This window comes from Dasypus novemcinctus, chromosome 8 (genome assembly GCF_030445035.2).
Source record: "Dasypus novemcinctus isolate mDasNov1 chromosome 8, mDasNov1.1.hap2, whole genome shotgun sequence".
NCBI lineage: Eukaryota > Metazoa > Chordata > Mammalia > Cingulata > Dasypodidae > Dasypus > Dasypus novemcinctus.
The window spans coordinates 41,863,297-41,890,593 of NC_080680.1; the positions used below are offsets into that span (position 1 = coordinate 41,863,297).

Sequence of the window (27,297 nt, forward strand, 5' to 3'; positions counted from 1 at the left end):
CAAATTTAAGGAATGGAGAGCTAGTGGGCAATAGATACTGAGAAAATATGCATTTATAGCACAAGTGTTGCAATGTCCAACTTCAATATACATGCTTCACATATAAAACCAGCTCTTTTTTCCCCAAGGAAATAAAGTTATTTCTTTAAAAATATAAAGATAAAATAAACATTGATGTTGTTCAGACATGCACAAACATAGCTTATAAAGAAAAATGCTACTACTTTGGCTCTGCAAGCAGTGAATCATTGATATTACCATCTCAGGAACCTCAGGAAATTTAAAATGCAAAGAACTTGAGAGAAATCACTGCCAAAAAGAGTCCTGGTCAATATCTAATCATTGTTTAGTTGCATTTGATTATTGTGAGATAAATAAATTGCCAGAATTATATGCTATAATAAATGCCATTTTATTCTTTACATCATCTGTTTTAGTGGCTGCCAATTCTCTTAAATGAACGTCTTCAAACTGGATCTTACTGTCTCCCAGTTGCCTTGGAAAAGCTGCCACCCAACTACTCGATGCATTCTGCAGAGGTAACCAGCAAGTGGGCCATCAGCTGTTTCCTGTCTAGCCTTGGTCTTGGACCACTTTCCCAGACCCACCTGTTATTCCCATAAACATGACAGGAGATGCTTGTCATGTTTTCTAGAGCAGTCACCTGCCAGCCCATGGGGTTTTCTGAGACTCCATTGTTCTGATAGGTTAGGAGAAAGAGGGGGTCACAAAAATCAATAATGACATATCACTGATTCAGAATGTTTGGTAAATGCAACCTGCCACTGAGGCAGCATTAGCTTGCATTATCTACAACACAGGGACTCACGTATTTTTTTTCCAATGTTTAACGAAGGCACTTAAGGTGTTATATGATAAAAGAGAAAATTGTGATTAAACTACCTCTCCCACCATGAATCTTTATAAAAGCTTCCCAGACCTGGTTCTATCACTTCCTTAGCTGCCTCAATTGCCACAGTCCCCAGGTGGAGATTGGGCTTTTATTCCTACAAATATCCCAGCGCCAATAACCTTTCCCCTTCTTTTTTCCGGCACTGCCTCTTGTCCATCCAGCCTGCTGCAGCGCACCCTCTTAAAGGACCCAGTGGGCCTTCCATTGTAGCTATGCAAGCACCAGCTGTCATTGCTCCCTAGCCAGCTTGACATAGGTTTACATCATCAAGCATTATTTTGAAGTAAATCCCAAACATCCTTGTAATTTTATCTATAAATGTTTTAGTATGTCTTTTAAATGATGAGGGCTCTTTTTGTGTTAAAAGATCACAATACCATTTCTATACTTTAAAAATTATCTGTTGTTCCTTAATATCAAATAGCCAGTCAGTGGTCAAATTTCCAATTGTCTCATTAATGTCATTTTTTTAAACAGTTGCTTGATTGAATCATGATCCAAATAAGGTCCAGCTGTTGCTATTAGCTGATGCATCTGTTAAGACTCTTTAAACTGTAGGTGTCCCTTCATCTCTTTTGCTTTCCTTGCAATTTTCTGGTTGAAGAATTTCCCAGGAATTTGGAATTAGTTCAACCTCTACAGACACCTTTCTTCCCTACTTTTTCACCTCCCATCCCAGGCTATTCTATTTCCCTCTTATTTCTCTTTTTCTCTGGAGAGAAAAGCATCTTTGCCCTGGGCCACAGGCACACACCTGACTTTAGGCCAAATCCGTTCTCCTCAAAGTCATCTGAATGTCAGCTCACATATATACCCCAAGGATGTTCACAGAAATTCCTGGATTTCTCTTCTTTGGGATTTGAACACATGGCACCTGCTAAAGCTCTCAGAAGCACCTTTTCATCATCAAGCCACATATTCTAATTTCCTAGAACTTCCAATTATCTTCTTAAAGCTCTGGACAAAACCTGGGTTTGGAAGAACAACAAATCTGGATCCAAAATCCACATTCTGCCCCTCACTAGCTATGTGAAAACAGTGAATTGCTTATGCTCTTTAAGTCTTAAAACTGAAACTAAACTCATATCTCTCTAAAAGGTTGCTGTCATCATTAAATGAGTTAATGTACATCAAGCAACAAACTCAAGGTCTGAGTAAATATTAGTTCCTTTTTCCTACTTGCCCTAAGTCATCTTTATAGATATACCCTTAGCCTCTTCAGATATCCTTTAGATCTGCACTGTCCAGTGCAGTAGCCACTAGCCATTGAGCACTGAAATGTGGCTAATCCAGACTGCAAAGACTTAGTAGGAAAAGAATCATATAAAGTATCTCATTAATCATTTATTTTATATTGATTACATGTTGAAATGATCATGTTTGGCTATATGGGGTCAAATATATTATTAAAAATTATTTTCACACATTCCTTTAATTTTTTTAATGTGACTATGTCTAGTTTATTTAAATTTAAAGTGACGTATTTGCTGCATATTGTATTTCTAGTGGACAGCACTCCTTCAGATCATAGATAGTAGACTGACGCACCCACGGGAGCTGGGCAGCAACACAGATGAGTGCCTGGGCCTGGTGGAAATTGTTCACATTGGAGCTTGTCTGTCCCATCTGAACCTCTGAATGTCATAGCTGCTCATCCTTCTGCGGATGGGTGGCATACAGGGAGGCAAGGCCAATGTTTTCATATCTCAGGATCCTCAAAAGAAGTTAGACAAACTGTCTTTTATGTGAAATGGCCTGATTTTCTAAATGTTGGCAGCTAATTCCAAAATGTCTCCAGCACTCTGTGAGCCAAACAGGACTTGCCTGTGTGCAGGATCCAACCTCTGGACCCCATTTTGCGCTTCTGCCTAGGATTGTCCAGAGGACCCCACCCCCTACACACATCCTGCTCCTGGAAGTATGGCCCAGTTCCTTCCATTAAACTAAAATAGACAAAAGCTTGGCTCGTGGTACAGCTTCAGTCCAGGCCCTACTCACTCAATACCCCACAGTGGCCCTAGAGGAAGACAATTACAATGGGAATTTAAGGCAAGAAATTGTCTCTAAGGCCTACAGAGCTACTGATACGTAAATGGTATAAAAGAGTCTTTATGGGGCATTGAAGGAGGAACCAGGCAGACCTGCTCCTTGGCAACTTTCCAAAAGGGAAAGTAATTGCAGGCACTCAGATGCATTAATATTTCACATCTACCAAAGCTATTCTGTACTTTGTTCTGACTTCCCTGATGGATGGGGAAGTTATTGGGATGTTTCTTGATTTGAAGTCCTAAAATCAAGGGTCTTTGGTGTTGGATGGGAGCTTAGAGACGTATCACTTAGTTCAACCCCTCCTTTCAGGTTTAGAAAATGAAGACGCAGAGAGTAATTGGCGCCCCAAAGTAGAAATAACTAGTTTGGTACAGAATTAAACTTGAACCCAGGGCTCCTAACTCCAAGGCCAGTTATATTTGTTGGGGAAGGAGATGTTATATTTGTGTAGCTCTGGCACTTACAGTCAAGTTGCTTCACTCTGCTTGTTAGAAAAGAGGATTGAATCGCTAATCTTTTTTTTTTTTTTCCAACACAGAAAGTCCCTGTACAGAATCCTCCCATTAAGTGGGCTGAAGGACATAAGGGAGTATTTAATATTGAAGTGCAAGCTGTTTCTTCTGTTCACACCCAGGTAAAGAGCTTCAAGGTTAACTTCAAAATCAGACCCAAAAGGCTAATGATGAAGATGGGGGAGGAGCAGAGAAATCTTCTAAGGACAGGCCAATGAAAGATCAATGAAAATCTTTGTGTATGGATTTTAAGAAATGATCTTTAATGTTTGTGGAGACTTACAATTCTATTCAGGTTTCATTTGTTGTTTAAATAGGAAGACCTTACAAAATGAAGAAACCCAATATCTGCACTGTTGGTTAAGAAACTTTGTGTAGAGAGACTTCATCTGAAACATTCTCCTGCTGCTATCTCACTTCCCTCTATTTTTTGCTGTTTTACCACCTGTAGTAGTCCACCGAAGGGGTCTCCATATAAAATACTGGAGCTCTGTTGACTTTTATAATGGAGATTTATTTGGAGGTTAAATCTTACAGTTCCAGGGCTAAATCAAGGCATCAGCAGAGATGCCTTCTTACTAAAATAAGCTACTGTTAATCCCAGTGTGTTGCCACGTGGCGAAGCACGATGGCCGCTGATCTCTGCAAAGTTTCAGCCTCTCCCTCTGAGCTTCCTCTCTCAGGCTCTGCTGCTCTGAGGCTTCATGCTTCTGTGATCCTGTAGTCCTCTCTCTCCTGGCATAAGGCTTGTTTCTTTCCGGGCCTTCTGTATCAGTCTCTGCCATTCTATGTTCTTCGCAATTTCAGCTGTAAGCCATCAGGTCCCCTGCTGTAGTCAAAAGCCCTGAATTTAAGGTAATCAAAGGGTATGGGGTATCCAACAGGCCATTCCTTCGGTTCCACCCTCTTCAGCCATCTGAGTGGTAACTGACTGAGCTCCAGACCTCACCCTCCAAAAACACTGCGGGGATGGCCACACTTTCTGCAACTTCTGGAGTCTCAACCCCCTTAGTACAGGGAGGTGGTGGCAACATTCTCCCTTATCTCTGACCTACAGGCCCAATCTCCTCAGAACAGTGAGGTTGCAACCTGGCCTTTGTTAATCTATGGGGAATCGGCCCACCCCTCTCAGAGCAATGGGGTGTCAACATCACTCTCCCCAACCCTTCAGGGACGTGGGGTGGCAACCTAACTCTCCCCACCCACAGGGAAATGTGCTCCACTCTCTCTGTAGCTTCTCTCTCTGAACAACAGGCTGTAACATCCACCCTCTTCAGATGCTGGGGCAAACTCACACTCTCTCTACATGAGTGGGGTCCCTCTACCAGCCCAAAGAGATGTCTTAATTCTAGGCCTCAGCTTCCATGGTTTTCCACTTAAAGATGTTTGCCCTTTTATCTCTCTCCTCCCTGTCAGACTGACAGTGGTTTCATTCAGTCAGATCTCACAAAAACTTGTTGGTTTAGCATGCAGGAAATGGGTCCAAGCCATCAGACAGTAAGACTTTCCTAGATAACTGCATTTTTAATCCTGTCTTACAAGTTCCAGATTTAGTTAATTCCTCCAATGGGGCACTATCATCTGGGGGCTTAATTTCCAGAAGGTTGAAATTTCCAGAATCAGTCTCTGGTTTCTTTGTGCCCAACAATTCAGTTCTAGCTTATCTCTTTCTTCTTGCATTTTGGTATAAACTGCAATGAGAAGCCAGGCTGCATTCTCCACATTTACTTTGGAAATCTCCTCAGCTAAATGTCCAAGCTCATCATTTTCAAATTCTACATTCAATATAACATCAGGAGTCAATCTTGCCAAGTTCTCTGCAACATCAAAATGAGGATCGCCTTTCCTCCAGTTTCCAATAATAGTTTCATCATTTCCTTTCAAGACCTTATCAGAAATAAATGTAAGATCCACATTCCTACCAACAGTCTCTTCAAAGCAATCTAGGCCTTTTCCATCAAGCATCTCACACTTCCTCCAAAAAATACTCCTTATCCATTTATAAAACCATTCCACTATTTTTGGTAATTGCAAGCAGCACACCACCACTCTCCTGGTATCAATTTCTTCTCCTGTCACATGGCAGGATCAGAATCACAGAGCTCTCTCTTCCTGTGTGTCTGTCTGTATGAGTGTCCATTTATATCACACCCAGCAAGGGGGCAGGGACTCAACCTGAGTCACACCCATTGATGTAGCTAAATCAAATCCCTAATCTTAACAGGTAATCTAATCAAAGATACCGCAGCTGAATTTAATGCAATCAAAAGGTATCACATCCAGAGGAATAGATTAGTTTACAAATATAATCTTTCTCTTTTTGGGATTCATAAAATAATCTCAAACTGCCTCACCAGCCTTCTATTCCAATTAGTTTCACATCTCCTCCTTTTCTTGCCGCTGTCTGAGTTTTTCATCTGCTTACACTCATTTTGTAGCAGTGCCTTTGCTTGGTGTGCTAACTTCTGCTTGCAGAACATGTCAGAGCCTTAGTTGTTCTTCAGACTTTATGCACAGCTTTCTACAAAGAATTTCATAACCTTGGTCTGAAAGGTCCATGTCTTAGAACTTCTGATCTGAAACACTAGTTAAGATAGTCCTCCCATAAAGATTATGTTTGCAAATCCACTGAAGAACATCAAAGGGATAAGACCCATGAGGTCTGCCTTCTGCCTTCCTAGGACAACCACCTGGAGAAATTCTTCACTCTCTGCCACTCCTTGGAGAGCCAGGTGACCTTCCCCATCCGCGTGCTGGATCAGAAGATCAGTGAGGCTGCTCTGGAGCATGAGCTGAAGCTCAGCATCATCTGGCTGAACTCCTCCCGCCTGGAGCCCCTTGTGCTCTTCCTGCACCTGGTACTGGACAAGCTGTTCCAACTGTCCGTGCAGCCCATGGTCATTGCTGGCCAGACAGGTAGGAGGCCTGAGGGCTGGGAAGGGGCCAGAGTCTGTCTTATTAAACATGGTTTTCCAGAAATAGAGGGAACAGGGACAATGTGATCTTCCTTTCTGTTGATGATATGAGTTCAAGGGAGGCCAAGTCCATTTCCATTTTCTTGAGACTCTGGATGTTTAAAAATATAATAATAATGGAACATTAAAATAGGGTTCTTAAAACTATAGCATTTTTTATTAGACAAATTGTAGATTTACAGAAAAATCATGCACAAAATTGAGTTCCCATATACCTGCTACCATTTTTAACATTTTGTAGCAGTGTGTAACCTTTGTTAGCATTGATGAGAGAATATTATTACAATGTGCTATTAGCTATAGTCCATACTTCACGTTCACTGTGTTGGACAGTCCTCTGGTTATTGTTTTTTAAATGTTTATTCTAGCAACATTTTTACTACCTAAAAGTTCCCCTTTTAACCATATTCAGATGTATAATGCAGTGGTGTTGATTACATTCACAATGATGTTACTACCACCACTACACATTACCAAAACTTTTCATTATCCCAAACAGAAATCCTGTACAAATTAAGAATTAATTCCCTATTCCCTGCCTCTGGTAACCTGTATTCAAGTTTCTGACTCTACGAATTTGCTTATTCTAATTATTTTGTATCCATGAGATCATACATAATTTGTCCTTTTGCGAGTTGCCTATTTTGCTCAACATGATGTCTCTGTTACATGTATCAGAACTTCCTTCTAAATAATATTCCATTGTATGTCTATACCGAATATCATTCATCCATTCATCAGTTGATGGACATACAGTATTTTTTTTTTAAAACCTTAGCCGATGATTAGAGGCAGTCTTTTAAATACCATTCCTGATAATTGATGGATTTACTTTACCTCCAAGATATTTTTATTTTCTTGGTCAACAAGGAACTATAATGTTTAAAGAAGACAGGAGAGAAATTAGAGAGAAAGGAACTTCCTAAATTAAAATGCAATATGATCACTTTTTAAATTGAGATGTAATTCACATACCATAAAATTCACTACTTTAATAAGTTCAATTCAAGAGTTTTTAATATATTCACAAGGTTATGCACCTATCCCCACTATCTAATTCCAGAACATTTTCATCATCCCCAAAAGAAACCCCATACCTAAGAGTTGCCTCCTCCCCCAGCCCCTGGCAACCACTAATCTACTCTCTATCTTATAGTATATTTTATAGGTTCACTTTTAACAAATTAACACTGAAAACAATGTGTACAACTTGTTTTGGAGATAATGTCCAAGGTTGCATTCGTGGTCTTTGGGCATGGAGGCCTCGGTGCAGGGGCTCTCTGGCTCCTCCTGGAGGAGCCTGGCTGGTGGAGGGCATCTGTAGCCACTGTTTCAGCTGTACTTACATTTCCCTGCGCTCTGCAGTCTAGCAGATGTCTGCTGCCTACCAACTCTGTGCCCAGGACTGTGCTAGGAGTAGTAGGCTGTGCAAGAATAACCGAGGGCTTTTCCGGCCTGCAATGATTTAAAACAGAGCTAGGAGCAAGCAGCATGGGACAAAAGTCCTCAATGAGACACAGCTACGTGTTGAAAGGGGTCATGCAGGTATCAGAGAGAGAGAGAGAAAAAACACCCAGCTGCCCAAATGGGGAGCAATAATGAGATGACCGCCGACAAAAGGAGAGAATCAGAAAGGCACGGGAGTGTCAGGAAAGACAGACATAATACAATCGGGGCTACAGAAAATGGGGGTAGCCTGGAGGCTGAATGTGTGGGCTGCGACCCATGGGGGCACACTCAGTGCCATGGAGGGGCGTTCCCTCCAGTTTCAGTTTGCATTGCGTCCTGGGATGCATCCTTGGTGAGCCCACATCTAAGACTTCTGTGATGTAGCCTTACGTTTTATACGCGCAGCTGTTGCCTCCCAGCCAGGTCCCTGCCCTCCCTAGATTTCTTTCTACTACCCCACGTATCTGGCATGGTACTTTCTGTGTTTGACTTCTCCATAGCTTGTCAGCAATTGCCACCTTGTCATGTGGGGACCACGGGGTTTGGGGCAGGCAGGTGGATGGAGGCACTCATGCCACAAGCATAATTCGGACCCTACTCTGTGTCTACCATGATGGAAGGCACAGTGGAGACAAGAAGGTATGAGAAATGCACCTTGCCCTGGAAGGGCTTCCAGCCTTCCAGGAGAGACAGGGTTTACCACCAGAAACAGCTGGAGAACCTGATAATTCTGTTTCGCTTAAGCACGTCACTGTGTGGTGTCAGAAGGCCTCACAGAGAAGTGGGACTCATGCTGAGCGTGGAAGGTGTGGTGTGATCTTGTGGGTAGGAGCAAGGAGGGCTTTCTAGGAGAAAGTGAGCAAAGTCACAGAGGGGAGAGAGAGCAGGTGGGTGAGAGGGACAAGCCAATGAGGACCTCATCTTACAGGAAGGTGGATTTCAGCAGGAAATGGTACAAGGTCGATAAGTAGAGCCAAACCGTGGAGGGCTTGGGATGCCAGAATAAGAGGGCAGATACAGTAAAACAGTTGTTTTTAGGGATCCATTGTGAGGAATGGCATGGTACACCCACGCTTTTTAGAAGATTCATCTGTACACCGAGCATCTGTGTGCAGCCCATCTCAATCCTTGGCATGCATAAGCTGTACCTGGGCATTTTGTAAAAATGCAGATTCTGGCCCCAGTGGGGCCTGAGATTCTGCATTTCTAGCAGGCTCCCGGATGATACTGGAAAGGTCAGTGTGCAGGCTGCCCCAAGTAGAGCTGTTTGCAGCATGGTTTAGCGGGAGCCAGCAGGGACGATGGGGAGGTTCAAAGACTTGGAGAAGACCCTTCATCCGCACAATCCTGTGTCTTTGCCACAACAGCCGCAGTGCTGGCCAGGGGGAAAAGGTGAAGGAGGGAATGTGAAATAGCTCATGGTTAGCAGAGCCAGAACGCAGGGGCTTATAAAAACGACTGACCCTGCCCCAGGCCATCATCTAGACCAGCCTGGTGAAGTGGATCCGGGGTCAGGACTCGCAGGGCTGCCCAGAACGGCCACCCCCAGTTCATTAAGGGCTGCTCTTTTTCCTCTTGGTTCCTCAGCCAACTTCTCCCAGTTTGCCTTTGAGTCTGTGGTGGCCATCGCCAACAGCCTTCACAACAGCAAGGACCTGACCAAGGACCAGCACGGGAGGAACTGCCTGCTGGCCTCCTACGTGCACTATGTCTTCCGCCTGCCCGAGCTGCAGAGGGACGTGCCAAAGTCAGGTAGCGTTGTTGGGAGCGTGGGAGCACGGCCGGAGGGGTGCTCCCAACCCCCTGCCGTGTAACTCAAAATTAAATTAAAAACCCTCAAGGTAAACCGTATTATTCTGAAGAACACAAAACTGATGTGAATGCTGAAATACAAGTTTCTTTTCTAGATTTTCCTCTTTTGCTTCATCTCCCTCTCCCTCCTCCTTTTCATGGTGTAAGCACTTACTTTGTCTACCCACTTAATAATTCTTTAGTGTTTTTGCCCAGTTGCTAATTTATGATTCACCCGAAGATCCCTTTTTTAAAAGATGGAGAAGTATCACCTGAGGCCAAGAATTCTAAAATAATAACAATAAGGAAAATAATCTATTACTAATATCAGTGGGTGGCAGTAGTTCCTAAACTTTTCATTGAGAGGAAAAAAAGAAAACCATTTCTCATTTCTGCTAAACTTAACTTATGAAATAGTAATAATCTATTTCCCTACACTTCTGAATTACTTACATAGGTAATGATCAACCAGAACTTCTGGTCAGCATGATATAAAAAGTAGCATGAGTTCACAAAATTCTAGGCCCAAATAAAGAAACTTGGCATTATAATTAGTCCATGTAGCTTCATTCAGGTAAATCTATGGGTTTTTTTAAAAATATTGGTAATCTCTCATAGACTTAGCCACTTTTGAAGATATAAATATTTAAAAGTGGAAAATATTGATATATAATACATTTATCCTCAGAAGTTTGGGGTGATTCCTTGGATTTTTTTTTTAAAGAAGCTTTAGATTACATAAATGTTACCTAAAAAATATAGGGGATTCCCATATGTTCCACCCCTCCCCTACCCAATTCCTTGGAATTTTGATTCTCAGAAAACTTAACTGCATGAATTATAAAGTTGTCATCATTTAAATATTAATACACTTAAAATACCGTATTTCCAGCTTCTGTTGAAAAATCAGAAGTTTTGGCAATGCTGCGGTCTGTTTCCCAGAACAATAATAGGCTGGTGGGAACTGAGGAGATGCCCCCTTCTTTAGATGAGGCACGTGTTTCCAGGTCACCACAGTCCTCACCAATCCCTATTGCATCACACCCTATCTACTTCCTCCCAAAACATTGCCTCCTTGGCCCCCTTGTTCTAGTCTATTGGACTTTCATTCTACCATCTACCCTGTCCCCCTTCAGTTCCTTCTCAAGCTCAGTGGGTGACTCTGGCCCCCTGTCTGTTGACATGTCTGTGCCTGGCGCGGTGCAGGTGGGCCCCCTCCCCTCCCTGATCCTCGCTACCACACGTATGGACGCACTTCCGCTGCCGCCGTGAGTTCCAAGCTGATGCAGGCCCGGGTGATGAGCAGCAGTAACCCAGACCTCGCTGGGACACACTCTGCAGCCGACGAGGAGGTTAAAAGTGTACTGTCTTCAAAGGTAGGGAAAATGTCAAACCCCGGAAAGTGACACCATCTCGTTTTATTTTTTAACTAAAAATTGGAGAAAGCACACAAAATTAAGCTCTATTCATGCCCACTGTGTTGGTAAAATGCTTAGCTATAGAGTTATTGTTTTCTTTTTTTCCTTATTAGAGAAGTGGTGGGATTATAGAACAATCATGCATAAAATACAGGATTTCCATATTAACAACTTGCATTGGTATGGAACATTTGTTACAATTGATGAAAGCACATTTAATAATTGTGCTATTAACATAGTCCATGGGTTAATTTAGGATTGAGTGTGTAGTGTAGTTCCTTGGATTTAAAAAAGATATTGCTACATATATACAACCTAACGTTCCCCCTTTAACCACATTGTGAAACATATTTCAGTGTTCTTAATTATTATGTTCACAATGTTGTGCTACCATCACCACCATCCATTGCCAAAATATTTCCCTCATTCCAAATAGGAAGCTTGTACATTTTAAACCTTAATGCTCTATTCCCTATCCCACCTCAGTGCCTGGTAACCTATATTCTAGATTCTGACTCTATGCATTTGCTTGTTCTAATTATTTCATATCAGTGAGATCATGCAACTTTTGAGTCTAGCTTATTTCACTCAATGTGATGTCAGGATTCATCCATGTTTTTGTATGGAGTAGAACTTCATTCCTTTTCATAGTTGATAACATTCCATCACATGCCTATACTACATTTTGTTTATTCATGGGCTGATGGACACCTGAGTTGGTTCCATCTTTTGGCAATTGTGAATAGTGCCACTAGGAACATTAGCAGCCATTCTAAAGGGTGTGAAATCATATCTCACTGTGGTTTTGATTTGCATTTATAAGCAGAGATCCTAAGGGGGTTGGTGACTTGCCCTATTTTGTTTTTCTTTCCATGAATTATATTTTTCCTGATAATCTTTTTATTTTAGAACAATTTTTGAATGACTGTGAAGATGGTACAGAGATTTCTCATATAGCCACATCTAATTCTCCCTCTTATTAACATCTTATATTAGAATTGTGCATTTTTCACAATTAATTAACCAAATACTGACACATTATTATTAACTACTAAAGTCCATACTTTATCCAAATTTCTTTATTTTCCCCCTAATGTCCATTTTCTGTTCCAGAATCCCATCCACACTTTACATTTAGTTGTCATGTCTCCTTAGGCTGCTCTCGGTTGTGACTCTTTCTCAGACTTTGCTTGCTTTGATGACCTGGAAGTTTTCAGGAATGCTGAGTCAGGGATTTTGGATTTTGGATTGTAAATCCAGTCCCTTAGTTGGATTTAACAGAAATTTTGACATCATTCACATATACATTAAATCATACAGTTCGATCATTTTTAGTGTATTCACAAAGCTACCATGAATTCTTCATTTGAATTTACAGTTATCTGTGGCCTCAAGGTGACTGAGCTTTTAGAGTAATATTTTCCCCTGATTAAGATACATCAACATCTCTAGACTTAGACAGGGGTTTCCTTACAAAATCCACCCATTTGAGACAATGTGCTGTGAGAAAGGGAAGAGCCAGACCAGGGTTCCGGGCTCGGCTCTGACACCTCCCAGCTCTGTGGTCCAGGGCTAGTCACTCGCCTGCCCCCTGCCTCATTTGCCTCATCTCTGCAGAGGTTCTGAGACTTAAGGATCATCTATGTACCTTTTAAAAAGACTCCCTCTTTCCCCCAGACACGCTGATTATCCATAGGTTGAACCGTATTAAATTGTCAGTATTGTTTTTTTCTTAATGCAGTGGTGGGCTGCGGCTGGCTTATACAACCTTGGCGAGAGCTGATGGTTAAATTTTCAGGAATTATTTGAGCCAGTTGTTAAACACAGGCATTACTGAAAATTAAGTTATGTAAACCTACAGTTATATCATACTAAAACAAAAGTAATCTAAATACAATGTGATATCCCGGATTGGATCCTGAAACAGAAAAAGGGCATTAGTGGGAAAAGTGGTGAAATCTGAATAAAGTCTGTAGTTTCATTAATAGTCATGAACCAATGTTAATTTCTTAGTTTTGACAAATTACCATAGTTATATAAGTTATTAAAATTAAGAGAAACTGAGTGAAAGGCATAAGTATCTCTGTACTGTCTTGGCACCTTTTTGGTAAAACTAAAATTATTCCAAAATTTAAAGTTAGCTTTCAAAAGTTAATACTCAAACTGTACCCCTTCCTAAATATTTTATTGTATCTTACTGTTATCTATGATCTTAGGGTTCTTGATGTCTATTTTATCTTTATGGTGGAAATACTGTCAAATGGGTGTGCTACTGCACAGCTCTTCCCAACTCTGTCCCCAGTGATGGCAGGAGGGTAGGACCAGATGGACCGTGATGTAAGTATTTACAGCACAGAAATTGGCAAATGCATGAATTAGGTCCAATTAACAAGCGCTGGTTGTTAAACCTTTACCAGCACTGGTCCGACATCACTTTTCTCCCCCCAGCATCATTTTTAAGGCCCCTTTCAGCCATACCATTTTTCTGATTCCACTGACAGCCTTGACCTTTTGGTTTCCTTTAATAAACACGAGAATATTAACTTCCTATGTGGACTGGGTTAACAACTTTCTCATTATTTTGTAGCAAGGGGAGAAAATTTTATGCAATCAAAAGAATAGCACAGGACCCTTCCTTTCAGAAATGGTTTTTTATACTTTACTAACTACAGTGCTTAGGAGAGTGAGTAGAGGACCAGCTAGACCACAGAGAGGCACTCTTCCCACATGTTTTTCTCCTCTCCCAATAAAACTCAATGTTGAAGGAACTGGTTCTAAACTGGTTTTTACTCCAGCTTGTTACACACCAACCTATTTACAGTGATTCTCTCGGGACGGAGTCGAATTAGGTGTAACTTTACTTTCTTTGCTTATTTATTTATTTATGGCAATTATTTTACTTTTGCAACCAGAAAAAATGAGAAATATCTTAACAGTGAATTCTGAGTCTCCGCTCTCAGGCATATCACGGTCGGCTGACTGTGGAGTCGGGGCTTGTGCATTTCAGATTGCTGATCGCAGCTGCAATCGGATGTCATACTATAGCTCCGGCAATAATGATGTTCCCGGTTCGACTGCAACCCCAAGGCCAGCCAGCAAAAAGGTACAGTGCTGGGCCCTGAAATAGACACTCATCCCTAGGTGCTCTCTGACCTTGCACTCCACCCTCCCAATACCCACCGTCCCACACACATTTTGTTTCTTACCCCCATTTTTTCACCATCTACCTGCCTCTGAACTCAGCAGTTCTCCAGCTTTGCCAAGTATTAGCACTACCTGGATGGCTTGTTAAAATAGATTGTGGCTCCCCTTCCCGCTCCACCCCTCCCACCCCCCGCCCAGGTTCTGATTCTGTCCGCCTGGGGTAAGGCCATTTCTAACAAGTTCCCAGCTGATGCTGTGGTGTGCGGACAACACTTTCACACATGGAGAGCACCTTCTTCAGCAGAAGGTGAGCTGGCAGCAATTCATCCTTGACAAAAGAGAATGACAATCATGTATTTCAAAACTACAGAAAGTAATACGAAATGTTTCCTCCTATTGCTCTGTAATCAGCCTTACCTTTGAGCTCAAAATGTTTACAAGCTGTTAAACTGCTCACTCCTTATGCCAGCCAAATGCCTGTTCAGCGTTTCAGCCTGTGTGGTCTAAGGGCTTGGGAAAAAAAAAAACTGCCTCTACCAGGGTTTCTCCCCTGCCAGGCACCCAAAAGTCTACCGTTATTGTAGCTACTTAAGGTCTTGAGTGACTTTCAAGACCACTATTAAAATGTAAGCATGTTAATTGAGAAGAAAAACATGAGACGCCATTTGCCCCAGCTAACGCCCCAGGGAAATGTTTATTAAATGGGGGCCAGGAGGGCAAAAGAACTTCAGGACAGCTCACTTTAGACTGGATGAGGGAAAGTTCTGGCATGGAGGCCCTGCCTGAACATGGTGCTGCAGACTTTGCAGGAGGACCAGGAATTGCCTGTAAAAGGATAGTTGAAAGAAGACGTGGTTAAGTGTGAAAAACAAAATATTCACTTATCCTAATATTTAGTGGTAGGTTGTCACAGCCCCTTTGCTGGGATTGGTTCCAAGTTGCCTTTACCTTCTTAAGAACCATTATTTGCCTACAACCAGACTGCCTTAAGGTATGACGTAATTTCTACTGCACACAGTTGCTTTTGTGTTTGGCAGTTACCTTGTTTTGACCTGAAATGACCAGAAAGAATCATTTCATTTCAGAGGGAAATGTAGCCAGTGTTTTTTCAAACAGGGTTTTGCTGCTTGGACTATTTTATATAACCTCTAGAGCAAGGTGTTCTTACAATACGTTGCCCTTGTAAGCAGCATAAATTACTTTAACGGCTTATCCCTGTCTGATCTGGTCTTGTCCTGACACTGCCAGTCAAGCTGACCTATTTTCCAGAGGTTACCTTCAAAGCTGGCTGTTACATGACTCCAGTATGTTATGGTGTTGACGTCGTTTTAGCTTTCTTACCCACTGAGCAAGAAAAACTGAATTTATCTGTTTTCATTCTAGATTTTGTGTGAGTAGAATGAATGAAATCCACAGAAAATTCCCAGGCCTCGTTTTGCTTTTAGTTAGGGTGAATAAACCATCCTGGTTTGCCCAAGACTGAGCCCGGGATGCAGGACATCCCATTTTAAAACTGGACAGGCCCAAGCAAAATAAGATATTAGATGCCCATCCTTTAGTCCTGAAGTGCACAAGAGTGTTAACAAGCGACTGGGTAAACTGAGGGATGGGAAAGGTGTCAAAGGAATAGGTCACCATCTGCTACCTTTGTTACTGAGCAGTCGATGACTCCAAAGGAAGGAAAACAGGAAGTGGAACTGGGAGGGCACAGGAATTTAGAAGCAGTGAGTTCAATACCACTAAGGCCTCTTAATATAGAGGATCTGCTCATAAACTCAGCCAATCATACACAAAGCCATACAGGGATTATAAAACTGAAAATTGTCAAATCTTCAAGGGACTTCCAGTTGCATCCAGACCAGCCAGCTGCAGTAGCAGCACCTGGGAACTTGTTAGAAATGCAATTTCTCAGGCCCTGCCCCAGACCTCCTGAATCAGAAACTGATTCAGGGGGCAGGGCCAGCAAGCTGGTTTAACAAGCCTTCCAGGTGATTCTGATGCACAATCAAGACTTTGAATCACATCTGCCAACTAGACTAATTTTATGGATGGGAAAACTGAAGGCCAAAGAGAGGAACGGCTTACACCTGGTCATACAGAGCCTTAGCTACGGTATCTGAGATGAAAGTGGCAGACGATCTGTTCTCCTGCGACCTGGAATTCTTCCCCTGTAGAATGCAGATTCACTCCCATGCTGAGTCCTTTCCTTCTGACCTAGCTACTCTGCAGAGCTACCACCATCTGCTCCCAACCTAACCAAAATGTCCTCTAGTCTCATGTTATTTCAGCACTGACTTTACCACCCACCACTTACGTTTTGGGACACATGCTTCAGAGTCTAACAGGCTATTACAATGGGTTTTAAAAAGGCGGGGAGGAGTTGGTGCTGGATAGCTTTACTCATCGTAAGCTGGTTTTTATACTGTTTAGCATTTCCATGAGGAACTTGCCCTGCAGATGGTGGTCAGCACTGGAATGGTGAGAGAAACCGTCTTCAAGTATGCCTGGTTCTTCTTTGAGCTTCTGGTGAGATTCCTGCATTTTTATCATCTTTGCTCAATAAGGCATGAAAAAAGGGCAGTGATATTTCCTGTATCCTGACATTTTGTTCAAGTTGCTCCTACTGGAAACCTAGGGTCTTTCTCTGGAACCTAGCTCTTCCACACCCCTTCATCCATCTTCCACCAAGACTTTAAAATCTGTCCCCACCTGTCACTTCTCACCATCTCCATCACTTTCCACCTGGCCAAGCCACCATCCTCTCTCAGGAGCCTCCTACAGTAACTTGCTCTTTCATGTGGCTATGTCCATTCTTTTCCAGGGCAGACAATATAAAGCAGATAATGTCACTTTATTTGAAACCTTTTAATGGCTTTTGGTGTACTGGGATAAAACCCAAATTATATTAGCCTAAAATGCCCTTGTATGATTCTGTCCCTTACCTTCACTGCTAACCTGTTCTCCAGCCATATCCCCTCTCATTGAGCCACATTTTTCCTCTTTGGTTCTTTGAAGATGTCAAGGCCTTTTCAACTTCAAAGGCTTTTTCATATCCCTCCCCTCCTACTTCCCATACAGACACTCTTTGTGCTCTCACTTCAATGACACCACCCCAAGAGGCTTTTCCTGAATCCCTTCTACTGCCCTATGTCTTCCACTGTGTTCTTCTCTTCAACACCCTATTTATTTCCTTCCTATTCTTATCACTATTTATCATTGTTTTTCTACTTTTTTTCTGCCTTGCCTATTGGGTTTCTAAGCTCTAACTTTACCTTGTTCATTATCCTATCTCTAGCCCCAACACACTGCTTGGTATATGACATGCACCAACTAATATTAGTTGAAAAAAATGAAACTTGTAAATCTGTTTACCCCACATGTCTCAGTTCTCCAGCAGAAAAGCAAAAGATATAGCCTCTAATGCCTTAACTTTAAAAGGAGAATAATAGTAATACCTATTATTTGTTTAATTATTACTGGAAGTGAAAGGATTTTAAGAATAAGTATTTTGTATATGTTGTTGATAAATGGAGATGCATATGTGAAATGATGTTAAGTGAAAAGGGTATATAAAAACACAAACATCAACTACCTAAGATTGTATGTACAAACAATCCAGAGGTATAAGTATGGATTGTTAGTTAGGAATGGATTGAGACATAGTGATAGAATTAGGTTTATATTACTGGATGCTTTCCCTGGTGACATTAAGTAAATATATATTTTTTAAAAGCAAAAGAGTTGGTAATGTTTCTACTTCAGCTCTAGTTTATAAGTTCAAGACTAGGAAAAAGGCAGGGATGGTGAACAATAGAACATAGAGAACAATAGAGTTAAAGGAGAGAAAAATAAAGCACACGATCGGGAGGATATGAGAAGTACAATAGAGTTAAAAAAACAAAAACCAAAAAAAAACAGGTATATGTCACAGAAATGCCTCCAGAATTCAAGTTCCCTTAGAATTTCACAAAATCTCAGTTTGAGAAAGATTTTGCTGGAGAAGTGGTCTTTCAAAGCATGGTACCAAATCTCTGCAACAGAATCATCAAGAGGTGCATACTGGGAATAAAGCAGATTTTAAAGACCATCCCTAAAACCATGGTGTGAAATTGGCAAAGTGGATGCCAGCAGTGTCTTCCCAGGTGACTTCTAAGCACACTAAAGAGCCACTAATCCAAATCACCTCTGATCTGTGAGCCCTAAATGGAACTAGGATTTCTAGAATTTGTATCTGGCATTTGCATTCTAAAAGTCAAGGCTGATTAAGATTGGTGACTGCAACTCACATCTTGGGGTATCAGTATTGGTAGGGAGACGATGAGCTCTGTGCTTTGACAAGAAATAGGACTGGCCATAAAACTCTCTTGAGGTGTGGAAAACATCAAAACCAAAGCTCCAAGCCCTGTATGTCCTGCTTTGAATTATCCGATCCCCAGTCACCAAGTTTCTACATAAAGACTACTCACTTGGGTCGTGGTCCATCTATAAATAAGTTAAACAGATCATTCTAAACTAAGTTTATCTGTCAAAATTGCAGATCAAAAAAGGCAAAAAGCAAAAACTAAATTTTATATTGTACAATCTCGGACATCCCAAAGGATAACCATACTCCAAAGGGGTTTCATGTCATTGATTCACACACACGTGTTGCTGGATTTCCTCTAGGTTCTTGGCTATGTTACATAAATGAAGTTAAGAACATGCCAGTTTATTTAAGCCAATAGTTTATTAAGGAAATGAGAGAAGAGAATAGAAATGGGAGAAAATAACAGATTATGCGTCCCAGGTATACTCGTGGGCTGGTCCAGGCAGAGAAGGGGAAAAGAGCCAATTTAACTTTTCTGTGCTTGCTTCTTAAATTATTCCTCCCACTTGCTAATGTTTGGGAGAGGGATCTCAGTTGTTTGCTGTTTTGATTGATTACCCACACCCATCAGTTGGGGGGAGGGGGCAATGATAAGTCCCTTTAGAATACCTGGGGCTTTTCTTTGATCCCAAATGATCAAGGAAAATTCTCCCGGGTTCTTCCAGCCTCTTTCTGGAGGGCTGGGGGAGACTGGGGGGGAGGGGGGAGTAGTCTTTCTCTCAGAGGATTTCCAGGTAGGATTCCATGGCCACATGTTCCACAGCCATAGTTTTCTGCCAGGTCCCAGATTCATCTTTTCATTTCCTGAACTAGCCTGCCTCACATCCCCTCTCAGAGGGTTTCCAGCCTTCTTCTTAAGGGGTGCTGATGGATGGTCATTCTTCTATAATTACTTCCTGCTGGTTAGGGGCAGTAGGCCCTGCCTGACAAGCTACTCTATCACGATTGGGGGAAGACAAATCTGAGACCATGGGTGGAGCTGGATAAAATCCCCATATGGCTAACAAGGCATTTTATCTGGAAGAATTAAACTGAATTAGAACTTTGAAGATACATGTCCTACTAGAAGGATACTTGACTGCAAGAGTAGAAAAGGCCAGGGGCCTGCAAAGGCTGCATCTTCCTGAAGTTGGTGAGCTTTATCTTGCAGGTTTTGAATGCTGTTCAGGACTATTTCAGAGTGACTGACATAGAGACAGCGCTCCTCTTTAAGGAACAGACATGTTGCTCCCTGTGCTGCTGTTAACATGTTAAGGGCCCTGCGGTTTTGCAGCACCACAGCAACAAGAAAGTCCTTTTGCTGTCTTAGAGCTTCTGAGGCATGGTTAGTTTCTTCTATGCTGTTAGTTAACTCGAGGGAGAGATTGTAATAGACAGTGGGGCTGGGTATAAATTACCAGTCCCAGTTTTTCATGGTGGTGGTTATACCTAAGACAGCTAAGAGGGGATCAGAAGCATTGCCCTTTTAGTTATTGCAGAGGGAGAAACTATAAGCAATGAAAACAGACAAGGTTTCTTAGGGGTGCCTGGTTTGCCCTTCCCCTAGCAATAGGTGTTTGGGCTACAGTTAGAGGAAACAACTGGCTTTGACACAGACACTGCTTAGCTTTGTCTCTTGAAGAGGTATTTCAGGCCGTCCAATGTCTGGCACTTGTACATCCTGTCAGGTGCTTCTGGTGAGCTGGCACTTCCTTGGGCAGCTGGCTCCACTCAGGATAAATGCATCCAGCTGGCAAGTCCTTTAACTTTAACAGCTGTGGGAGTGATTAGAACCACAGAGTAAGTTCTCTTCCCTTTTGGCTCTAATTGTGAGTGAGGCTTGTTCTCCTGCCAGGTTTTGATCAGAACCTGGTTTCCAGGGTCTGGGTGAGGAAAGGTTACCCACAGACCATCCTGAAGGGGCTAAGCTGAAGAGGGCCATAGCTACCTCGTTTGCTGTTTCCCTTCTGTTGAGAAAATGCTTAGCCCTGGCAAAATGGCATGTGGGTTTGCCAGTTCTCCCCAGGGTATGAGTGGGACAGGTTCTGGAATAAGGGCTAGGAGGGACCTGGGTTAAACTCACCTTTCACCTGGTGTGCGGTAAAGACTGTAAGAGGTTGCCCCCAAGATAATTTGGTAGCTTGCTTAATTAAAAGGGCTATTGCCCACACTGCTCTCAGGCAAGGTGGCTATTCCTGCACTGTGTTATCCAGAGGTTGGGAGAAACAAGCTCCTGGTTGAGACATCTCATCCAGTTTCTGGACCAACACTCCAGAGCCATTCCTTTATCTTATAGGCATGTTCATTAACTATTTAGAATATGAATTAAGTTTACCAGAACTTTTAACATGTTCAATATCCCTCCTCATATGATTTAGAATAGAAAAGGTGTCATCATAGTCATCAGGCATATAGGTACAATATTTAATACTAATCAATGCAGAAGTTCCTCTTTGAGCTGCAGTTAGCCCTAAGCTCCAGGTTTGCAATACCATACATGTTCTCTCTCCATGGGAGCAGACCATGATTCCAGTCGTGTTTAGGTTCTACTCACATCACTCTGGTAATCACTGCATCACTTGGTATGCCCTTCACACAGCCAGCATACTGCAGCATCGTTGACCCTAGAGAGAAGCTGGGAAGGTAAGACTCCGGTATTTCACTGGCCTGGTGCATATTGCCCTTCAGCACAAAGAAACAGTGCCAGTCTGGAGGCAATGTCCATTGTACATCTGGCCATGTTGAGCTATCACCAGCTGCTGCAGGAGTCAAACTGCACCGTGCTCTCCATCCACTTCAGAAGCATGTTCAGAGATGTAGTAGACACTGTTATTGTCTTAGGGGTCAGTGACCAACCTAACCGATAACTCAAATGGAGAGGCAATATGTAGTGTGTTTGGGCCTGGTTTGAATACACAAGAGAATTGAAAATACTGAGGTTTATCTCTTTTGATTCTTACACATTTTCTAAACACTTCTAGTGTAATGTATTAACTATTAAATGAACTTAACTATTTTAGTACTTTGCTTTTTACTTTTACACCTTTACTATGGTGACATTAATTAACTGGTATTTTACTTTATCAGTACAGGAAAAAACTTTTTCCATTATTTTATGAAAACTGAAGATTCCCAGTGGAATCAAGATTATCTTACCCTACTTGAATATGCAGATTGAGGTGGTCTCCAACAGGTTTCCCTGCTATGAAGTTACTTCTTGCCATTAATATCAATGTAGGGTTCTAATTAATAATGGCTTCCTGGAATTAGCCACTTACATGCCTCAGTTTTGAAGATGGTTTTACAAACTCATAACCATAACCATAACCTGGTCACTTTGCCTTAAAATAAGCTAATTAAATTAAAATTAGCAACCAAGGAAATTTATCCGTTTAAAAGAGGGCAGATCTACATTTCTTTAATTTCATTAGACATGAACTTACAACTTTCATCATCTTAAATATTTAAGACATATCTGAATAAAATTGAAACTGAATAATCTTAAAAGCATACTGACTGCTAGGTTTTGGAATATATTAATACTACAATTGTTTAATTTTATTTTTTGCACTGTGTTGTTTGCACTGTTCTTTGTGTGCCTGTCTTCCTTTTAGGAGGCACCAGAAACTGAACCCAGGACTTCCAATGTGGGAGGGAGATGCCTAATAGCTTGAGCCACCTCCAGTCTCTGCTTTGCTGTGTCTCTCGTTGAGCCATATTGTTACATCAGCTTGCTGTCTTGCTCATCTTCTTTAGGAAGCACTGGGAGCTGAACTTGGGACCTCCCATGTGGTAGGCGGGAGCCCAATCACTTGAGCCACATCCACCTCCCTGTTTGTTATAATTAGATTTAGAAAAGATCTTTCCATAGCTTTTAAGGACTTTTCCTGTACTTACTGAAATTTGGTAATAGAATTATTAACCACCCTTATTTTAAGGCTGTTAAAAGGTTTAAACTGGGGAATTACAAGATAAACTATGACTTTTAATTCCCCAGGCTAGAAAATAGAGTTTTAATCTGTCACACCTTGCCCCTCCCCACAGCTATTGCAAGGAGAAGGACTGGGAGTTGGCAGGTCAAAAAGCCCAGGAAAGGAGCCCTTTCCTAATAGTTTCTATATCCAGTTTTCAATATGACCTTTCCATCCTGCTCAGCTTAATTTGGGCTCCAGGAATATTTATTCACATGTATAACTGCATATTTGATTTTATAATTTGACTAGAGATCTTTTTAAGAATTTTCATTTGTTAATTTGATATTACCATCCTGATATATGAAGGTATACACTGAGCAAATAGGCAGACACAAATAGATACTGAAACACACAACTCACTGTTAAATTTTCATATTCTTACAAAATAAGTTTAACTGTAAGATAACATTTAAAAGATTACTGTGCAGTCTATTTTTAATTACTCTAATTTGCTTTGTGACTGCAGTTTTGCACAAGAATTTTGTTCTTTAATTATTGACTTGTAACCAGAAAGCTCTCCATGCTTTCTAACATTTTCCTTTACTTCAGGACTTTGCTTATTTCCTATTTTGACATTGGCAGGCCTTAGATGAAAAATACTAATTTCATTATCTACTCAGATGAGGTCACTGAAGACCCAGAGAAACTGGTTTCTCTCATGAATTGCTGCTTTTAGGCATCCCAGTATTTGAGGTGGGAGGTCCCTACTTCCAGACCTCAGCTACCGGACTGAAGAGTGGACATCCAACCTCGAGGGTCTAGAATTTAACCAGGCAGTAAACACCTGTAGTCTCAAGAGAAAGCAGGGTCACTAATACCAGGGGAAGGATAGGAGACAGGGATGTCTCAAGTTTGCTTTCCCCTGAGCCATGGGGGCAGAAGTTGCCATGAATTAGCCATAAGCAAAGGCAAGGGGTGAGGCTAGACCTGAAGTAACCATAATCAAAGGCAAATTAGTTGAAGATTACCATGACAATAGCTGAAGTCTAGGCTAAATCCACTCAGTTATAGAAATTTCAGACGTTATCCTTCTGCTGTTTTAATACAAAGGCATCTATATAATGATCTTAACTCTTAGTTTCTAGTGAGTTTTTACTTTAAAGCAAATTGGGTACTTTTATTAACTAAGTCACAAGAATTTTATTAGTAAAAACTTTGCTACATTCTTCTGCTTTTCTAGCAGTTGAACTAATTCCACTTGTGATTTATACATTAAATCCAATTGCAAGACAATATTGACATTTAACGACTAATTTTTTGGAGTATCTTTCACCATTATCCAATTTGTAACAAGCAAACCCCAGGTTTGATTTCCTAGACACAAGCAGACTGACAAAGATAAACACACATTTAAAAGTTAAGCGCAGATTAAAATAGAGGAGAGACTCTTATACCCTTAGCATTTTCCAGGAATTTTTTAGTCTTAATTGATGGCATAGGAGGAGGTCCCTTATCTTACAGTAGAGGTTTAGTAAACAACCTGGATCTTGCTCCCCTCTCACTCCCCTTATTAGGCACAACTGAGTTTAAAACTCGAAAGGCTGTTTCTAAAAGGGAGTTAATGGAAGTTCGAGGTGCATTTCCTCATCTCTTATAAGGAGACTTGACCATGTGGTTTCTGGCCCTCACATCTGCCTGTCCTCTTTTTCTTGCACAAGTTTAACTGGAATTTAAGGCCGCTATACTTGGCCACGTAGACCAGCAGTAGGCAGATTTTCCCAATCCCTGAGAAGACACCCCTGTGGGGAGTCTGCTGGTAGGCTAGAGACCATGCCTGTTATTCTAGGAAGGATGAAGAAGCACTTTCATTAACCAAGCAACTAGAACAATTTTATTAGTCTGCTGACCTGGCGTTTCAGAGTCCAAGTCTGACTAAAACTTTCACCCCTCTAAACCAAAGCCCCCAAAATAGACTCCAACTGCTTGAGGGCTGCAGAAATTTTGGAAGACAGTTGGAGCCGCTGTTCTGGGCTCAGCGTTCTGAGCTGAACTAGGTCTTGGGAGATGCCGGAACCTGGAATTTAGACCAAAGCCCCCAAGCCAGGTTTGTGGGCGATATTGGGAGCAGTTACCACCACCCCCCAACTGAAGCCCCCAGAATACATAATCATGTACTCTGTAATCAATCCTGGGAAAAGGGGCTTGAAACCATCTTTTTTCTACCTATTCTTACAGAGGTCTTAAGAAGCAGACTTACTTTATAGCCCTACCTGGGAGTTTCACAGCTGAACCAGATATTAAAAGCCAATTAGAGGGAAGCGGACGTGGCTCAGCTGATTGAGCATCTGCCTACCATATGGGAGGGTCCAGGGTTTGATCCCCAGGCCCTCCTGACCCATGTGGTGAGCTGGACCATGCACAGAGCTGCCACGCAAGGAGTGCAGCGCCACGCAGGGGCACCCCTGTATGGAGTGACCCACACGCAAGAATTGTACCCTGCAAGGAGAGCCGCCGAGCGTGAAAATAAAGCGCAGCCCACCCAGGACTGGCGCCGCACACACGGAGAGCTGATGCAGCAAGATGACTTAACAAAAAAGAGAAGCAGTTTCCCGTGCCACTGAGGGTGCAAGCAGGCACAGAAAAACACACAGCGAGTTGACAGCGAGCAGACAGTGGTGGGAGGGGGGGGAGAAATAAATCTTTTTTTTTTATTTTTTAAAAAGCCCGTTAGAGATCAATTGTTTCAACTCATGGGCTTCTGGGCCCTGAGGCAATAACCTTCCCATACCAAGGGTGGAACCAAAACTTCCCTAGCATGCATTTTCAGTTTCTACAACCTTCTAAAGCATTTTAATAGACTTGAAATGAGAAATTTGGTAGTAGATAGCTTAAATGTGGAGTTGAGTTGAATTATGAACATAGCCCCAGGTCCATGACCCCCCTGGGAAAGGGAACACAGGCCCCCCACAGCACCCAGCTTGGCCCTGCCCACCGTTGCTCTCCCACCCCACCCCAGACCAGGGGGCCTGGCGTGGTCGGTAGGAAGCGGCCCAGGTGTGGACCGGAGGGGGCTTGTGCAAGCCCCCAGAGCTTTCCTTCATCGCTGCTGCTGCCAGGGGTAGGAGCAGTGGGAGAAGCTGGTGGCAGCCAGCTGCAAGAGCTGGGCCTGGGCTGCTAAAAAAGCCAGGGCTTTAGGGTAGACATGCCCCATCCAGGCTGAAAAAAGCTGCTCCGCTGTGCCCAGAGTTTGGCCATGGGCCCCCTCTGCCTCGTCCTGTGTCCCCCCGCCCTTCCAGCTGGGGTCAGGTCCAACAAGCCTGGATGTGCAGCGCAGATGCAAGGGGATCCCACGCCCCAGCCGCCACGTTGGGCTTGGGATTATGTCCTGTGGGGGCCCATAGGGGAACCCGTTTAAAATGGGTACAAAGAGGGCATTAAACAGGCTGTAATCCATAGTTAGACTCACTCACCAGTCCTCACTGCGATTGAGAAAGATGACCTACTTCTCCTGGCTGCTGCTTGTCATATATGTTGCCAGATTTCCTCTAGCTTCTCGGCTATGTTACATAAGTGAAGTTAAGAACATGCCAGTTTAGTTATGCCAGTAGTTTATTAAGGAAATGAGAAAAGAGAAGAGAAATGGGAGAAAATAAGATTATGGGTCCCAGGTATATTTGCAGGTTGGTCCAGGCAGAGTAGGGGGAAAGGGCTGATTTCACTACTGTGCTTGCTTTTTAAACCATTAAATATTCCTTCCACTTGCTAATGTTCAGGGGAGGGGTCCCAGTTGTATGCTGTTTTGATTGATTATCCCACCTGTCAATTTCCAGGGGGTGGGGGCCAATGATAAGGCCCTTTGAGATTACCGGCCCCTTTCCTTGATCCTGGATGATCAAGAAAATTCTCACAGGTTCTTCCAGCTGCTTTCTGATGGTGGGGAAGGGGGTCTTTCTCTCAGAGGATTTCCAGGTGGGATTCCATGGCCACATGTTTCACAGCCATGGTTTTTTGCCAGGTCCCAGATTCGACTATTCATTAACTAGCCTGCCTTACATGCACACACTTCCCCCCCATCATTCTTAGACTTTATTTAATAATTACATCCTATAATCACTATTCTTGTTAGGCTGGGGAAGCCCACCTCAAGAAGGGTGACCATAAACCTGTGCTATGTGGGGGTTCTAGGAACCCCATCGTAGCATGTCCTTGTAACCTGAGTAAAACCCTGTAAGTCAGGAGTAGTTATCCCCATTGCACACACAGAAAACCAAGGCCAAGGAGGGATTTGTTCAGCTTTCTCAGCGCAAGGCAGAACCTCAATTCTCTCCCAAATCTAGGCTCTTGTGCACCACCACTTTGCTGCTGCTTGGAAGCTCAAAGTTAGAAACACCTCCCTAGCTCACCCTATCAACAACATCCAATAACTTTGTAATCACAAGTCAGCTTTAATTCAGTGCTACAAGTATTCCATTCCCAATCAGAATGAACTGGGCGTTGCTAAGTCTAAGTTGCTCCACATGGCATCTCAGAGCTCCCTCTTGTAGGCAAGTTGGTGTTCTCTGCAGATGTTACAATGACTCTGTTCCAGTGACAGCTGGTATTCCTGAGAAAGGAAAAATTATAACATCTAAAATGTACTGATGGGGAGCGGACTTGGCCCAGTGGTTAGGGCGTCCATCTACCACATGGGAGGTCCGCGGTTCAAACCCCAGGCCTCCTTGACCCGTATGGAGGTGGCCCATGCCCAGTGCTGATGCGCACAAGGAGTGCCCTGCCACATGGGTGTC

At 42.5% G+C, this 27,297-nt stretch overlaps 1 protein-coding gene across 3 annotated transcripts in view; it reads left to right on the forward strand.

Moving 5' to 3' along the window:
* The window catches only part of DOCK8 (dedicator of cytokinesis 8), a 246,921-nt gene that overhangs the window by 154,661 nt on the left and 64,963 nt on the right, over positions 1 to 27,297 (forward strand). For all 3 annotated transcript variants that reach the window (XM_058301712.2, XM_058301715.2, XM_058301713.2), the window contains 7 exons: positions 438 to 539; positions 3,501 to 3,596; positions 6,156 to 6,390; positions 9,486 to 9,650; positions 10,896 to 11,065; positions 14,115 to 14,210; positions 16,682 to 16,777. In XM_058301712.2, coding sequence (XP_058157695.1) covers positions 438 to 539; positions 3,501 to 3,596; positions 6,156 to 6,390; positions 9,486 to 9,650; positions 10,896 to 11,065; positions 14,115 to 14,210; positions 16,682 to 16,777 — 960 coding nt within the window. The remainder of the gene's footprint in view (positions 1 to 437; positions 540 to 3,500; positions 3,597 to 6,155; positions 6,391 to 9,485; positions 9,651 to 10,895; positions 11,066 to 14,114; positions 14,211 to 16,681; positions 16,778 to 27,297) is intronic.